The sequence below is a fragment of the Acanthopagrus latus genome, chromosome 11 (assembly GCF_904848185.1).
Source record: "Acanthopagrus latus isolate v.2019 chromosome 11, fAcaLat1.1, whole genome shotgun sequence".
NCBI classification, from domain to species: domain Eukaryota; kingdom Metazoa; phylum Chordata; class Actinopteri; order Spariformes; family Sparidae; genus Acanthopagrus; species Acanthopagrus latus.
Window position 1 is genome coordinate 8,668,077 of NC_051049.1, and position 18,160 is coordinate 8,686,236.

The following is an 18,160-nucleotide window of genomic DNA, read 5'->3' on the forward strand; positions in this document are numbered from 1 at the left end:
GCAACAGTGTCTCTGTGTTCTTCTCAGTGTGTGTATAAGAAAGGGGGGAAAAAAGGAAAAAGTGGGTGTGCCATGTCAAGAGCTCAAACAATCAAACATGTTGCAACATGTTGCAGGAGCAGCCAGTTCCCAGTACCTCAAGGTAAATTCCATTAGTGCTGGTATTGATCCAAGCTAAGTGATTGTGTTGCAGCTGACAGGCCGGGCTCACTTACGACTGATGGAGGCTGCCTGAGATCTCCACACACACACACACACACACACACACCTACCTGAAGAGTATTACACAAAACCTCCCATTGTTCTCAAGGCTTCTTTACTTTTTTTTTTGTTATCACTACTGCAGGTAGAACTCTGTCAAACGTTAACCTGCAACACTGTTACACAGTTAGACAGGATCAGGCAATAAACTTCAACTGAGGGCACTGAAGGCATCACACATTTGACGCGTAATGAGAGGAAAATTACAGGGCACCATTCATGCTGTTGCACCATTAAGTTATTCAACATGACTTCCTGTACTGGTGAAAATATGGAAAGAACCAGCATGTCGAAACAATGTATTTGGTGTTACGTTGTAAATGAATAGATACACAGGCGGCAGCAGAGATAACACACGACTGATTTTTGATTCAATGAAACGTAAAAGCACGATTGTGGGAGAGAATACACTGGATACACTGTGTTATATTACCACATAATCACAATAAGGTGTACTTTCAACAAATATGCTGTGGGAAGTAACTTAGGAATCAAAATGTAAACAAAGGGACAACACAAGATGGGAACCTCATTGACACAAGCCAGATAACTTAATATAAGTTAAGTGTAATGCTAATAAACTCATCCCAGTGTTCGCAGTTATGACCAGTTGAGAGCCTGTAGTATTTTATCCCATCCCCTCAATTAGTATACAAAAAAATACACCTCAACATTATGAAGTTAAAGACAGACTGGGACTTATGCTGCTGATAGGAAGAAAACTTTGACTTGATATCCACAGTACGACACAAAAAAACAGCATATCTGATCTGGCAGGGCAGATCAGATATGGAACACAGGTTAAAGTGTCATGCCTGTGTGTGCTTCTTCTCATGAAACACTAGAGGGCGACACAGACTGACTCACCTGAGAGATAAAATGAACTGCGGCTGTCCCATATATTCCTCTTCCACCGGAGCTGGCGTTGGATCATTGGCTGTTTCTTCTGCTTTAATGAAAACAGACCTGTCATGATTCACTGATGATTCAAAGACACGGAACAACTTATTATCAGGCTGGTCGGGATTTTAGAAATACTTTTACATTTATTTATAATAAATAATATAGCCTTAATGTGAAACAAACGTGCTTTATTGTCCGATACTGTCGAGGTAATTTTGGTCAGCCTTTTACTTTTCTTCTCTTTAAATATTATGTCTGATAGATTTTCGTAAAATGGTTTGTTGCATATAATAAAGCTCATTTAACAGCACATTTTTACAAATTTAGTGACATTTATTCTAATTCCATATCTCTTAGGCTGACAAACAGGGAAATTAAAATAATAAATAAATATACAGTGGATTATCCGGGATGTTTATTCTTAATGATTATTTGTAAGGCTCAACAAGACCACTATTTGTGTTTAATTATTATATATATCTAGTCTACTTTCAGCAGTCCTGATTTCACAAACTTGGGGCAACATGACATCATTCCGGAAAGCGGAGTCCTTCCCGACCATATAAGGACAGGGAACGCTCGGAAGATCTACGTCACGACGCAGGAGGCGTGTATTACGGGAAGTGAATCGACTCTATAATCTCTGCATAATACGGTCCTGAGAAGTTACCAAGGGCAAATCAATGAAAAGATTACCATGACAACACAACGCACCCTAGTGGATGTATAAATCAGGATAAACATATAATGAATTAAAAAAAAACAAAAAACTATTAAATCCGAGTTATATCTGAGTTAAAGTGTATACTGTGTTAAAGTTGGCCACAATTTAGGAATACTTCCATTTTATTCCATATAATTTTACCTCACAACAGTTTAGAGGCAAATATTGTACTTTTACTCCTCTACATGTGTTTAATGTTGTAGTGACTCATAACTTGACATATTTAGATTTTACAAATTTTTTAACCAACTTGTGAAATGTAATACAGTGTTAAAGATGAAACTATCCAGTAGTATGTAAAGTAGGCTAGTTAGAATAACCTCTAGATGCTAATGTATCAGTGGTAGTAACTAAATAGGCTTTGTATGGCCTTATTCATCATTTAATCTGATTTACAAAAATTACCTTTAACGTAGGACTTCTAGTATTTTTAGTGTGGTGGCCGATTGCTGATTTTACTTGTAAGAAAGTAATCTGAATTCTCCTTCTAGCTCACCATATTTCATATCTGACACCAATAAATAACTTCAAATGCACTGTTCGGCTTGTGTCTTGGTGCAAAATGGCACAAGACTGTCAATCATTTGGTTTTAATTATCACATATCTCACTGACTTTTGACGTATGTGCAATTCAGAGATTGAGCAGGATGCGGTTACCAAAACACTGTTTCTTAACACACACACACAGTCTCTCTCTCTCACATACACACAAGGTTATCTTGAAACAGTTCAAATTCAAAACCTGTCATTGTCAGTCTTTACTAAATTAGAATTATGTGAATAATGTGAATGTGACACTGATAAGCAGAAACAGTATAGTATTTTATTTCAATCATAAACTTATAACTTGTTGTTGTACTTCTAACTAATAACTATGTTTAACCTCTGTCATAACTATCATGCTGCCTCCAGGGGTAGAAGTAACTTATTACAGCTCCTCAAATAACCGTGATTAAGTATTTTTGGGGGGTATTCTGGGTATAAGTCTGTAATATGACTTGTACTTAGGTATGCTTTTCACTATATCATCTACTTTGGATACTTTTAAGCCTTCGTCTACATTTTTGTAGCCAGTAAGTGTATCTGATCACAAACAAGCCAATTGAAACTAATTATAGTCCACTAATATTTCAGTGATATAACTGCACTTGTACTCGACTACAGATTTTCAGCACTCTTTCCACCACGGAGAGCTGGATGGAAACATTTCATGCTACTTGGTCACATAATCTCACAAAGGGCAGGTTGAGCTGGACAGATCTGTTTGGTGAAAGGCCTCTGTCTATATTTTGTTGCTAGGGGAGGTGTTTCACTAAGCAATAAGGTATAAAACACACACATACACACACATACACACAGCCAGAACCACAAGTTATAACAGTGCAGTGTGTGAATGCTCCAGAAACCTTTTACTTTTCCAGCGTGTCTAAAATGTTCAGTTTGCCCAAGGGCTTCCGTGTTCAAGCAGCATCAAACTATACCAACCCCTATGCTGTGGATGTAATCCGGGCAAAGAGGAGTGATCTGGTTCATGGGATCTCAAATACCGAGGATCTGCTGGATCATCTCGTCGCAGAGGGTGTCATGACAGCCGACAAGAGATCCATTGTTTTGGCCATCAGGTCTCGCAGGGATCAAAACTGCAGGGTGCTGGACATCCTGGAGGCCAGAGGAGAGAGGGCCTGTCGGAAATTCTTCCATCCATGTCTGATGATGGCAGAGCCCGACCTCTATCAGCAAATCAAGACCTATGTCGGGGGTGTGAACGAATGTGTTCGGGACACAAGAAGACAGCTGATTGGATATTTGCTGGAGAGGGAGCGGGATGGGATGGTTAAAACTACTCATGGAATTGTTGCTAATGAGACTCGTACTTCATATCCCATCAAACAAACTGAGAAACCTCGCTATGTAGAGGAGGACAGAAGTGTTGCGCCACTTTTAAAACCAGAGGAGCAGCAAACAGCACAAAGTAAAGCAGATCATCTCATCCACATGATTGCTACAGATGGCAAGGCAGCCCTGCTGGAGGAGCTGTTAGAAGACACTGATATCAACACAGTCACTTCCTCTAATGAGACTTTATTACATGAAGCTGCTGAGCACGGTCACCTGTCCATCATTGAGCACTTGATCCGCAAAGGAGCCACACTGGACCTGCAGGACAGTAAGGGTCACACAGCTCTTCACAGAGCAGCCAGCAGGGGTCACACTAACATAGTCAATGCACTCGTACAGGCTGGGGCCCCCATCTACTCTCTGGATCTGCAAGGCAGAACACCAGTTCACCTGGCAGCAGAGAACGAGCACCTGAGCTCTGTGAAAGTCCTGGTGGAGGAGGAGAGGAAGCACTCTGAGAGCCACAAGCGGGACATGTTTCTTCACTCAGCAGCCATGGAAGATAACTGGAGGCTGGCCGAGATGCTGCTGCAGAGCGGAGCTGCTGTCAATGCCAGAAACAAGCATGAGAAAACACCCCTGTTTTCTGCAGTTTCCAGGAACAATGAGAAAACAGTGGCTGTCCTTCTAAAGGCAGGGGCCAAAGTTGACCTAGATGTTATAAAAGAAGCCATTATGCTCAATGAAGAATCAATTCTCCATTTGCTGCTCGGTGAGTCTTTTCACCAAAGACTGTGATAATAACACTGTCATTTAAGAGACAGTTCACCCCAACAAATCGCAGAAAACATATATTCATTCTCCTGTGAGTTGCAGAGATTTGGAAATATCAGCCGCAAAGATGTCTGCAATCTCTCTAATGTAACAGATGGCAACTAGATGGTGGTGCTCAAAGCATTTAAACGAACAGATTTGAAAAACTCTCTTTCAAGGAATCATGAACCGGTTACTCAACATAATCCACATACCTTGTTGTGAGCTGTGCAGAAGAAGTGTTCATCTACTCATGGACAAGAGGCTCACACTCTCTTCTCTCTGTAACGTGATGCAAAAAGAAAATAGTTCCTACATAAAACTGCACAAAAATTGTGTCATGTAGTTCTGCTATATTAAAGAGAAGACAGATATCTCTAGAGGTGACATGTCCAAAACTTCACCCCTCACACCAGAGCAGTATAGATGGATAAACAGCATTGCATTCCAGAGGGAAAATATGAATTGATTTGGGGGCAAACTGTCCTTCTAACATCTTGAAACATGCTACATCACCATGTATTAGACTTCTAGTTTAAGATGTAAATTGGACATAGATTATGCATGAAGCTGCAAACTTGAAGGCCCTGTTTTGTTTAAACCACAGATAGTGCCAGAGGCGCTCTGAGTGAGGAAGAGCTGGGTTCTGCTCTCCTCTCAGCTGTCAGACAGAATCATGATGGACTGGTAACTGTTCTTATAGACCGTGGCGCAAATGTCAACGTGTTTGACAAACAAGGCTACACTCCTCTCCTGCTGTCAGCCGAGCTGGGGCACAGTGAAGTCCTCAGGTAACTTGACACATGGCTCATTTACAGATTCACCTTCAGGGAATCTGACAGCAATGGGGTAATTTTATGTGTGACTTTTTTTAGTCTGATATATAAAGAGTATTTCCACAAGGAAATAAATCCCCTCTTTTCAGTGTAGCTGGCACAGATCTGTAGGGAGGAGGGAGTTTTGTGCATATCAGCACAAGTTGTTGTCTGCCACAGGTGTTTTTAATACTACCACCAGAGGGCACCAGTGTGAGATATTGTCACATTTTACATAGTGGCTTTAAATGATTATTATTGCATTATTTTATTATTTCTGCAGGCGGCATGTATTCAGCAGAAAGCAAATATAAATACATCTAAACATTGATTACACACATTCACGCAGTCCATGCTAGCTGCACGGCGAACTCAGCTAACTTGAATTTAACAGGCGGTCAATTCTTACATACTGCACCTTTAAAAATTGACCCCTTTATTATTTCAGGGTGCTGGTAGCCAAACAGGCCAAGCTGGATGCCACTTTATCCGACGGTTCCTCAGCGTTGCACCTGGCTGTCCACAGTGGCAGTGCGCCTATAGTGCAGACATTGCTGGGAAAGGGATTGGACCCCAACACTACCGGTCCTAAAGCCCAAACCCCTCTGCACCTGGCAGCTCAGTGCAATAGGCCAGAACTGGTTGATCTTCTGCTAAGAGCCAGAGCACAGGTAATCACAAAACCAGTTGCTCAATAGAGTTAATTTTGTAGATGTTTATTGTGCAGTCTGAGACTTGTGTGTGATGTCTTCAGGTAAATGCAGCAGCACAGGATGGTTTGACTCCCCTGCATGTAGCCAGTCAGCAGGGCCATGCAGACCCAGTGATCCGGCTTCTTCAAGGTAAGGCAGATCCGGGGATCAAAGACAGGCTGGGGAGGACAGCCTTGCACTGGGCAGCCTCTTCCCCAGGAGACAGTGGTGTTGTAGACCTGCTGCTGACAGCCAAAACCAACCCACACACCACTGATAACGAGAAGAAAACCGCCCTCCACCAGGCCGCTATAGCGGGGAGAGTTGACGCTTTGACTTCGCTGTTGTCCCACAAGGCAAAGGCAGGGGCTAAAGACATGGATGGCTCCACGCCTCTCCATTATGCAGCAGCGGGTGGTCACGCCACCGTGGTTTCGGCTCTTTTACAGTCACTCAACAACAAGGGGGTAGACGAGAGGAACGTGTGGAGGAAGACGCCACTTCACACTGCAGCAGATAAGGGCCACAACAGTGTGGCGGTGGTGCTCTTGGGGGCCGGGGCAAAGATTAACAGTGCAGACAACAGTAAAGACACTCCTCTGCACTCCGCTGCCCGAGGTGGGCACCAGGAGGTAGTAAAGACTCTCCTAAACTGGGGCCAAGGTGGGCACATGGGACGGAGGAAGAAGGCGAATCTGCAGGTGACCAATAATGTAGGGAAGACACCGCTGCAGGTGGCAGAGAGTGGAGACACATCAGAACACAAGGACATTGTCATTTTACTCCAGAAGAAGATGCTTCTTATCAAATAAAAGGGAAGAGGTTATCGCATCACATCTCATACTATCATATCCTGTGAAAGACATTGAGTACCCACAAGCATTGATATTGGACGACATGATAATGAGCTTAAAAATCACAGAGATCAGCAAACTGTGTGTTTTGGATTTTTTCACCCGTCATTTTGTTTTTACAAGAGCAGTTTAGCTGCATGTGGAGGAGGCTTAGTGTTAGTGACGCAGCCTATCCAAACTTTGGAAACCAATGTGGCATATGATGACAATGCCCAGAATTTTACAAAACAACAGCATAAGAAGGGCTACATTAATCATAATCAGAACATATAAAGGAGGAATGTAATACCACAGAACATCTGTTGTCATGTCTGGTCTCTGCAGAGCACGTGCGAATGCCAGCAGGTGTAGAGCGAGGGGAGATTGTAAAAGTCAAACATGCTGTAATGGGTCACAAAATACACCTGGGTGGCATGTCAAAGTAAAGTCTATGTGTGGGAAACACTATCAATGAACTTGTCCTCGACACCAAAGCAAATAAAGTCCCACTAGTTAAACGGGCATTCACGAACAAAGTAAACAGAGACAGGGTAAAGTCCTTTTAATACAAATTAGCCATGAACCTTATAGGAAAAGTAAGAAACTACATACACATGACAGCAACTTTTCTATTTTTAAAAAGATTAGATTTGATATATTAATTTCAAGCTTTGTCTGTTGCAATGGTTCTCAGAGTGGTTCCAGGAGACCCCGACAAAGAGGGAGATTTATTTTCAAGTTCCTCAATATGTACCACAATGACAGAATGTTTGACTGTTCTGGTCAACCACTTCTCCTCAGAAGAAAACAAAAGCCTGTTAGATCTCCATCTGATAAGATTTCTTTTTTTACTTTAGTTGTGTCAGATCAGGGGCCCTTGATGTGATAAAGTTTGGGATCCAAGCTCAGTCGGTTGGTCGATCCAGACATGAAATCTCTCAATAACTGTTTGATGAAAAGTCACGAAGCCATGAACAGACAGCCACAATCCCCAGTTGATAAATGCTAATAGCCTTTTATACAACACGATTTGATTTCATTTACTTTATTGTAAGAATCTTTGTCTGTAATGTCTTGGCCCCAAAGACTTAAAACTGTTCCTACCCGAATAACAGAACACAACATTTAACCAAACAATGAACCCAATGGCCAACATATATTACATCAGTGTAATGTGTTTACACTGTTTTCTTAGAGTAGATAGGATTTATTTATCCCACATTGGGGAGATTCACTTGTTACGACAGCTCAAAATGCAACAAACACAGGAATAAAGTCAGACAAATATGCATAAGGTTAAATAGAAAATAAATAGAAAAAAAAACAAGATTTTAACACAAAACAAAGTGAGTGGAATGTGATAGTTCAGGTAGTGCTTGAGTTAAACAGTCTGATGGCTCTGGGGATGAATGATCTGCGGAAGTGCTCCTTCTCACACAGTGGGTGTAGGAGTCTGCTGCAGAAAGAGCTGCTCAAGGCGTCCACACTCCGGTGCAGGGGGGCGAGAGGTGTTGTCCATAATTGACGTAAGCTCGGCTAACATCGTCCTCTCACCCACCACCTCTATGGTTTGCTCTGGTCCCTGTATGTCCATGCTCAGTTGTTTAGGTTAAAACATATGGCGTTAAATTTGCATGACTCTTCATCTGACGCACACATTATCTTCAAAATATCTGAAAAGATGCGAGTTGCGCTGGATGATTATCGGCTGATCGGCTGGTGATGCATGTTGTCCTTCTTATGATGGGTGTCAGAAGATTACTGAAAACTGACACAAACACCAAAACCACTTGCGCCTCTAGATCTTCATGGTGGGATTTTTTTTCTTTCTTATTAGTTTTGTTTTTTCCCTCACAGAGACCACATTCGCAGTTCTTAGTAATTCTTCTGCTTCCCCCCTACATCACTTTTCCATCCTGTTGCTGTTTTCTGAATCTATAACTTTTCATCAGAAAATGATTAGTCATGATGATGGATTTATCCAAATTCTTCTTTAAAAGGGCCAAAGGTATAACAATGTTATGTAAAATATGTTTAAATTTATAAAATACACAAAAAATACTGCCCCAAAAAATAGACGTGATTATCTTGAACAAATCAAAAAGCTGTAGGCATAGAAAAATTCAAATAATAATAATACATTTAAATGTTCCAACTGTCAGATTCCATTCTTTAGATGTACTGAACTGCCTTTTCAATAAATCCTGTGTAAAATATGTTTGACTTGTGAAATTGTTCAGAGGAGACCTATCATGCTCACAAAAAACCCAAAGCCCACACCGACAAAAGCTTGTCTCTCCCACAGAAAACACTGCTCGTAAAACGCCCCATCAGTGGTTCCGCCATTCACTCTGTGACTTTGTGACATTGTATGTGACACCTGTTCTAGTAGTGACCCAAAATAAAATGATGAATCTGAAAATGATCATGTGTCTCCTTTAAAATGATTTATGAAAGTGTTTTATAAAATGGTGATTTAAATTAGTCTAAAATTATTTTAAAATGTGTTAAAGGCTCAAACTTTTTGGCCTAAAAGAGATTATAACTCAAATGAATTTATTCTGGGTTTAAACAAATCAGAGTCTTTATCATTTATAAAGTGAAGAGAGTAAGTTAATGATCATTTAAAACCCTATTTTACAAGTTTAAATGTAACTTTTATTAATCTATCTTGTGACAAAGAAACAATTTAATATTTTGAACAGATCATCTTATGATCATCTCCTATTCACTAAATGTAGGCGACAGTAACTGAGAACGAGGACTGAAATACATTCAGTGCATGTGATGATTTATCATTTATCCTTTGACATAAGAGGCACACAGCGACTTTTAACTCTTATTTTCTGCACACGAAGCGGTGAAACCGAGACAGTTCAGATATTTTTGATTTGACACTTTAATGAGATTGAGATTTGCTCTCGCGGTATTTCAGTATCACGTGACAGGGCTACCTCCTGGCACGTGACGTTGTTTCGTCTGAACCGCTGCTGCAGAGTCCTGTGTGAAGTTTAAATGGCAAGAAACGAGGAGAAACAACAAGGGAAGCTGAACAGACTGTGGCTTCAGAAAGAGAGAGAAGGTGAGCAGATAGAAGACGTAACAAACGCTTTAATATAATTTATATTTTCCGCATTAAAAACAGCTTTCTGACGAGCAGCTAGCTTTAACTGTTAGCTACAGTGCTGCTAACTGTCAGTTGTTATGCTAACTGTCAGTTGTTATGCTAACTGTTATTTGTTATGCTGACTTCATCTAAAAACCTCCTGTGGCTAATGTTCCCCTAATGTCTTCATCATCCGCCTTGTTCAAGTAATAGTACATTGCTTACACCATTTATTCTTTGAGTAGTTATATATATTTAATGTTTAAATGTGTCATTTACAGAGGGGCGACTCAAAGATGTACACAAGCGGAGACCCAAACTGGTAATTAACAACCTAATAGAATAACATTGATAATTCATCTCAATGCAATTGTATCAGTACTAGTTTGTCAAGCCAACATTTGTCTTCACAGTCCACTCTGAACTCATCTTCCTCTGTGAAAAAGTGGATCCCCAGCATCAAGAATGAAATAGAGTATTATCTGCAGGTTAGTAATGCTTCAGACAGATTCTATAAAGATAGTTTCTACTCACACTCAATTCCCTGTCCCTGTTTGTGTCTTGTCCCCCTCAGCAGTCCCAGCTGTCTCATTACCCAGAGAGGAAGATCGCTGAGTTCCAGCTGCAAATTGAGGCTTTAGAGAAAGAGTACAAAAGCTTCATCACCAAGCTACGAGTCCTTGACCCCGCCTGCAAACATAAGCCTTGGACTCCTCGAGCGTACTGCAAAAGGAGAGCAGACACGAAAGAATCGCCATGTCTTGGTCAGTGCGGCAAATGTCAAGGTCAAAGCATGTGCTGTTATTCACCAACAGCATCTAGATAGATCATTTCAATCATCATCCTGTTTTGGCTGTCTTTTAAACATAGTGTAATAGTTGATGACTCATCTTTGGGTCAGGTGACAAAAACTAATAACACAGTCATTTTATCATGATCCAAATTGCAGTCTTTTATCTAAAAATGTTTAAATACAGCAAAAGCAATAACAAAACATTTGCCCACAAGATCTTCTATTAAACAGACAGGAGAGGCACTAGCAAAATTTTCATAACAGATGTTTTCAACAGACTAGAAAGCATGTCATGGTGGGCGGGGGGGCCAGGTAGGTAGATAGGTAACTAGTTACCTATCTAAAGAAGGCCTAGCAATCGCATTTTTGCTCAGGAGTCCAGTAGGGTCTCCAACATTAACACACTTACAGCGTTGTATCCTGGACATAGAATATTTTTAATGTACAGGTGTTCACGAGATACCAACCTTTTTATGAACTCTTACATTTCGGCAGCCGTCTTCTCTGCACAAAATATCAAGCTTCAGTGTATTTACTTCCAGGGATGATCCAGTTTTCATGGAGACCGACATGGTGTCCATGGAGGCTGTGTGTGTGTGGCTGTTTGTGAGTGTGTGTGTGTGGGGGGGGGGGTTTGTCTATGGCTGTGTGGGCATGAGTGTGAGGGTGAGGTGTGTGAGATGTGTGAGTCGTGTGAGTGACAGAGAGACAAATGGACAGGGAAATTAAATGCAGCTGAACGAATGCGCTGCGTTTTTAAATGACGTTAAAAACAATGAATACAAAAAGTGAGGTCGGAGTTGATTCTGTGGCACGCCGCCATGACTTAGTCAATGTGTGGGAAACACTGATGTCAGAAAGCACACATACGAGCATCTAGTGTATGCAATAAAATGTATACTCTTTCACCCACCAGGCTTTCACCCTGGATGTTCTTCCTTGTCATAGTACAATACACAATATAAAAGTATACTTTATGCATTTCATATGTTATCTACTTTGTATCCCCTCAAAGATGTACTTTTTTTTTTATCGCTGCTGATTATATAATCAAAAACACAAATGGAAAACTGAAATTTGGTATAACTTCTCATCTCCTTTGACATGTTTGTGACTGAACTTCAATTTTGGTGAACTTTTCCTTTAAGACAGCCATAACTTACCTTTCACACCTCTGTGTATTTTCACTCTCATTTACAGTGAAAACTGCTCGGCCCTGTGAGTCATACAAGGGCAGCAGTCAGCACGGTGGAGGTGAGAGCGACCTGGCTTGCAGTTGGATAGGAAGTAGCAAAACCACAGGGGAACAGGGACCTCTCAGCCTATCCCCTGTCCCCACAGAGGCAGTCCTTGCAGACCAGGACCAGCCCCTCTCCTTCGACCATACTAGACTGTCAATCACTGCTGCTGCGTTCAGAGGACCTTCAGTTCAGCATGGCTCTTCTCAAACCCAGAGCCTAGCGAGAATGCTGCAGTGTGGCCTGCCAAACCTTGTTAACTCTTCATTGAGGCAAACAGTTTCAACCCAACACAGAGAAACAGAGAATGTGGATGGCGTTGGACAGAAAAGTGTCATCCTAGACCCAAAGTCAGACTGTGAAGAAACAGAGAGGATACCTGACAAACCATCCAACACTAGGACAACAGAGGAGAGGACGGCCCATGTCCTGGGACTAGACTGTTACTCTTCTTCTGACGAGGATTGTGGCACATGATGTTTTTTGATCATGACATATAATCCACAATCTTCCTCATTTTGAATTACAGAGAAGGGTTTTATCCACCATATTTCGAGCTCCTATGATACTGTGCCCTGATTATGGGCATGACTTCCGTGAGTCTCCCCAGTAACCTTGTGGATAGAAGCTCTTGTTATGGTATTGGGTCACATGGGCAAATCAATATCATGATTGTTTTCACAGCAAATTTTGAGAATCACATATCACCAAAAAGAAAAAAATCATTTGTCTCTCTTTGATGTTTGTTTCATATTTGAGTTCAATGTAACGTATTGTGATATCAGGACTGTGAATCACAGTATGAAAGTGTTGTAGAGAGGAGCTGAATTTTCTTATTGAATTAAAGTTGCGTGCGAGGGAAGAGGTTTGCATGCAAGTAACACGTGAGTAATGATGTTCATTTCGGGTTGAGAAACTCGTTGTAATTTTCAGGCATTCCTCCATTTCTGTGATCAGTCATCACGACCACAACTACCTCCATTATGCAATAGAAAGAAGGGAGACCGTGTGAGAAGCAGACAGTAATTGTTAGATACTTGCTGATTCAGTGATTCATTTTACACCTCCACAATTAACTAGAGCAGCAACACCGAACACGACCTGGTTAGACCCCAAAACCCCACCCTCCCACCTAGCCTGTTCTATGCAACTGCTGTTGCTGCGAGGCCCGCTTTCAGCATGACACTTCTGGGAAACGGGCTCGTCAGCTTGTAGAGTGCAGACACTCCGTGCAGTTTATGGTTATGCTTGACGTAGTTACCCTTTTCGTTGGAGCCCTGTATGCACGCTGCAAGGTGGGTTTCCCTTTTTCTCTGCAGGGGTGTGGAGAAATGAAACTTTGCAGCAGCAAGGCTTTTGGGAGCTCCCTTTGCGGTCATCAGAATACAGACAAAAAGTAGAAAATTTGCTTTTCACGATATACAAGACTGACTTGACCTCTAAAAGAAACAGTTTGCCAAAGTTCAAGTGCATGAGAAAACATCGCAATCTGTTGCAGCCCCTTCCACCACAAGGCTGGGTACTTCTCACAGTCTGCCTTTGAGGTTGGAAAGATGCCCTTTATCGCAAACCACTAACCAGTACAGCATATTTGACAAGCGATTTTCTTTATTAAACAGCAGATAAGAGCTGATGATAAATGGAACCTGTTGCAACCACACCGAAAGGAGCAGCGTGATACCCGTATCCAAGGAAACAAACCCAAAAGTCTCACAAAGACCAGAATGATATTAACTCTCCTGTGAGTGGGGAGGAAAGTCGTGTGTGTGTGTTCAGCTTTCCTGTAAGCCCATCTCTGAGGCTACTGGTTGAGGTTAATTGTCACCTCTGTAATGTAGCGCTGTCTCTCGCTACTGGCTTCTTCACAAGCAGTCAGCAGGAATGCATAAAGACGTACATCCTTTTCATGTGGCAGCAGTATCTTCCCACCAAGAATACGCTGTGTACTACTGAAACTGCTGTATCACTGTTTACTAACACTGTGCCCCATGAAGACAGGTACAGGAGAATAATGCATGTTATAATACAGCACCTTGGAACTGCCAAGTACTAAAGATAAAAATGCAAGGTTCAGGTTCGTTTTTGAGGAAGCACTTGGTGTGACAGTGTGTGTGTGAGAGAGAAGAAAAGTTCCCAGCAGTGTTAAAAAGTGCTTCCGCTGGGTCACAGGAGAAAAAGAATGAGATTTCATTTAGTGTGCTGCACAGGTAACTGTGGTAGCTCACTCTTTCCTTTCGTGGAATTTGTGAGAAGGTCTCATTCTGATGATGACAAGATGGTGGTTAGTGAGGTGGGGGTCAGCTGGAACCTCTGGCTTCCTTTCCCCACAGTCTTTTTATATGCAAGTTGCAAGGTCAGGCAGTTGAACAAGTGAGCAGATAAAAGCTCAAGCTGTGTCAGACAGGCTCATAAAGTCAATGTCATGCAGCACGGAGCATAGGAGAGGAATAGATGAGTAAATTGATGATGAGGTTTCTTGGCTATAAGTTTTAACTAACGTGCACTTCAGTCCGTGTGGGAGGGTTTTGTGGGTGGCGAGTGTCTTGACAGCTCGAAGCTTCTTCTTCTTTTTTTTTTTTTTTTCAAAGTCAGAGGTGCTCAGCCAAAAACTACACACCTCCTTAGTGCAGAGGCGATACATGCACACACAGTTTGTCACTCGCAGTGAGGACCTGCAACATGAGCTGTGACCAGAGCTACCCATTCCCACAGGTGTTCCTCGTGGATGAAGGCAGTGGCCGTGGGGGTCGGCAGCACCCTTCCCAGTCGCCAAATCTTGTACCCTGCTGGTCCTTCCCGCCTCCCCAGGAGAGAGCAAGGGCCCCTAGGAAGAGCCGGGGCTGCATGGGGGTCAGCTACAGCGCAGCCCTGGTTGTGCTGATGCTGTTCCTGCTTGTGTTTGCAGCCCTGGGGCTCGGATTCTACCAGATTTACAACATGCAGAAAGAGCTGAAAGACATTGAGGTAAGGTTGTGAGATATCTTTTTTTTCCTTTTTTTTTTTACAGCGTTGTTTTAATGTTTGTATTGTTTTATTTTAATCTGTTGTAGATTTCACTTGATTTTTGAGCACCTTGTAATGCAATTTTGCACTGAAGCTGCTGTAGGAATGAAGTTGAAATACAGTGAGCTTTGAGTCAGTAAACTAATGAAGCAGATAAAAAAAAAAGTGGTGAGGCTTTACAAAGTATTTGGTAGGTAATAAACAACACTGTCAATGTCAATTCTGCTGAAAAAACCTGAAAATGTGGCATTTGTTGGGGTCTGTACCCCCCAAAAAACACAATGTTTCTTACATCTGGAACACAAGATTTTTAGTCCAGGACCTCTCTGCAGCATTCCAACGCTTCATTATGATGCTGTTTTCTCACATATTTTACCTTTAAGTGGCTGCTTCTGCCATTTGGATATTGCGGATTAAGTGAGCAGCCCTCATGTAGCTTATTGTTTCTTGTGCAGTCTTAATGGGGGCAAAGTTGCATATAACAAAAGGTGTGACATCTGGCACTTCTGCTGGGGATGATAAAGAGGTGTGAGGTGGGTGAGGTGAGTGGAAAGGCCGAGCTGGAAAGTTTATTAATTAATTAATCTTTCAGCTTTTGAGGTGTGCATGGCCCTCACACTCTACCTCCACTCATGACATTTAAAAATGCAAACCGAGGCTGCAATCGTTCCATCTGTGGTCGTCGGTCCAGTGAGACAGGATTTCCTGTCTCTTTCTCTGACTTGAGCTCTGAGAGGGCTCTGAGCAGCGCCGAGGCACCGTGTGATGTGGTATTGAGATTCCTCTGTTTCTCGTTTGTTTCACTATAGGCGAAACCTGCGAGTGAGTTTAATGCGGCACAGAAGCAAATTGGTGAGTGTAAACACAGCACACCGCTCACGCCCGTGAAGTGTTCCCAATAAAGCAAAAGAAGAGATGATGTGACTCAAATCTGATGGTTGTTTCAGGTCACTATGAACCAGAGGTGAACGGAGGAGACAAAGATGAGGACAGACCTGCAGCGCACGTGATTGGTAGGCTGAACGTCATGATTCGAATGGAACCGACACTGTGTGATTCTCTTTTCTGCTGATGACGTGACACTGTTCCTCTCCTGTTGCAGGGCGGATTGAAAAAAGGCACTCCAATACTTTGCGCTGGGATCCGCGGACGGGTCGGGCTTTCACATCCGGAGGAGTCGCTTACCAGTTTCAGGACGGCGCCCTGCAAGTCAACGAGACCGGACTCTTCCACGTCTACTCCAGAGTGGAGTTGATCTTTAAGGACTGTGACCTCAAGTCCACATTTGTTCACTCTGTGTTTGTGAGGAGAGAAGGAGTCTCCTTACCCATGACCCTGATGGAGGCCCACAGAGCGAGTTTCTGCTCCCAGCATCCGGGACGCCCGTGGACCACAGAGAGTTACCTCGGCTCCACCCTGCAGCTGCAGAAACAAGACAGGGTCTTTGTGAATGTTTCGCAGCCCAATTCTCTCAGTCATGAACATTATGCCAACTTCTTTGGTCTTTACAAGATCTGAAGAGTTGGAGGTTTTTGTGGTGTAGTGATTTTACTCCACTGAAAGAATGTAAAAACTGCTCAGGCAGAAGTGAATCTTACTCACCACTTTGCCGGAACAATTCCCATGTTGAATGTCGTTTTGATGTGACGTATAATATCTGCACTGAAAAGCATAATATGAAATGTAATGTTAAAGGTGCAGTGTGTAAGAATGTCATGACATCTCTGTATTGTGTTGCAGAGATGTCTACTATAGCTCCCAATCCAGAACTGTAAACACCAACACTCCCCCGGATCTCCCAGCACCCAGTCTGAACCAGTAGCTGTACGGCTAACTGAGCTAACTGGCTAACATCATACTCTGGTGATCTGCAGCCGCCCCCCCAGACAACTGGCCAATTCTTACACATTGCACCTTTTTAACCCAGAAAATCTTATACATTCTCTTTAATGCCAGCTTTGAAATTAGTGAAACAAATATTTGTAACTTTTTATAAAAGTTGAGAGAGTCAGTCAACACTAATGCGCTGATCTAGTTGTAGCATCTGTAAAATATTTATTTTAGAGTCGATCTGACACGTCTGGTGTCTAAATATGTGCTTATGAAAGGCAAACAGTGTTATATGTTGGTAAATAAAGAGTTAATTTAAGTTGAGCTTCATGTGGAAATGTTTCTGTAAATGAGGTTTGACATGTATGAGCTGTCTGACATATAATAAACACCCACAGGAGTTTTGGGTCATGACCACTGGAAAGTATTTAGATGGAGAGACACCAACTCAGCTTCTGCTCCTGATAATGAACTTGATTTCCATATATTCCACCGAGGTGCAGCAGAAGTCTGAAACAGGGCCAGATTTGTGTTTTGGAAGATGGAAGCCTGATTGAAAGTTTCGGGTTTGTCTTACAGACATCACTGTGGTGCAGATGCAGTTCAGCTGAGCATTATTTGTGCATTTTAACACCTTCATCATGCTGGGCTTTTTTTTTTTGCTACAGTTAACCACAAACATTCATGTTAGCAGAGTACAAGCAGACGTGCAGGCTGGGCACACACGGGGGGACAAGACACTGTCGGGTTTGACGTGTGTTTCCTTCCTTTATGAAAATTTGAAGTGTCCCACGAAGGTCGACTTTGTGAAAGAGCTCGCATTTCTTTTTAACCACGTGGTAAACTTAAACATTTGCGTTTATTTTCGGATTGGGACCCTGGGCTTTCAGTCATTTCAGACTAATTAATAGTCTGCTCACAAACTGGGCGTTTTTGTCATCTTTTGGGGGCCTTGCTATATTTACTGAGACAAAAACGAACTGCTGTTTTATTGTGTCTTCCTCAGGAAATAGTTACACACTGTACTTTAAAGCAGTTCTGTTCCCCAACTCAACTAAACTAAGCTGAACAAAACAGCCTGCACAGCAGTGATGCTGTTTGCTTTTGATTAATGCGATTAATGCCCACACACAAGCAGACCACAGGGTGAAATGGCAAAGTAAATGTTGCCGGGCTGATTGCTTACTGCTAAAGTCATGAGCCACACTTTCAGATCCAGGTCAGATTGGTTTGATAAAGCCTTAACAACAGACTTTTTTCTATAACACCAAATGAGATATTTTGCACACCCAATCACTATCCGATGTTT

At 42.2% G+C, this 18,160-nt stretch overlaps 3 protein-coding genes across 3 annotated transcripts; all 3 read left to right on the top strand.

Annotated features, from left to right (window-relative positions):
• Positions 1–3,320: 3,320 nt before the first annotated feature.
• On the top strand, positions 3,321–6,936 carry LOC119028694 (CARD- and ANK-containing Inflammasome Adaptor Protein). Its single transcript, XM_037114941.1, has 5 exons — positions 3,321–3,743; positions 3,807–4,500; positions 5,149–5,332; positions 5,805–6,027; positions 6,111–6,936. The coding sequence occupies exons 1-5, from the start codon at positions 3,321–3,323 to the stop codon at positions 6,858–6,860; spliced, it is 2,274 nt and encodes a 757-aa protein (XP_036970836.1). The 3' UTR covers positions 6,861–6,936.
• A 2,870-nt stretch (positions 6,937–9,806) lies between these two features.
• Positions 9,807–12,901, top strand: si:dkey-86e18.1 (uncharacterized protein LOC557342 homolog). The gene is made up of 5 exons (XM_037115733.1): positions 9,807–9,963; positions 10,269–10,309; positions 10,401–10,475; positions 10,562–10,751; positions 11,981–12,901. The coding sequence occupies exons 1-5, from the start codon at positions 9,897–9,899 to the stop codon at positions 12,493–12,495; spliced, it is 888 nt and encodes a 295-aa protein (XP_036971628.1). The 5' UTR covers positions 9,807–9,896; the 3' UTR covers positions 12,496–12,901.
• A 157-nt stretch (positions 12,902–13,058) lies between these two features.
• faslg (Fas ligand (TNF superfamily, member 6)) lies at positions 13,059–17,175 on the top strand. Its single transcript, XM_037115735.1, has 4 exons — positions 13,059–14,982; positions 15,831–15,873; positions 15,969–16,034; positions 16,124–17,175. Exons 1-4 carry the CDS (start codon positions 14,698–14,700, stop codon positions 16,537–16,539), a joined length of 810 nt encoding a protein of 269 aa, XP_036971630.1. The 5' UTR covers positions 13,059–14,697; the 3' UTR covers positions 16,540–17,175.
• Positions 17,176–18,160: the final 985 nt, after the last annotated feature.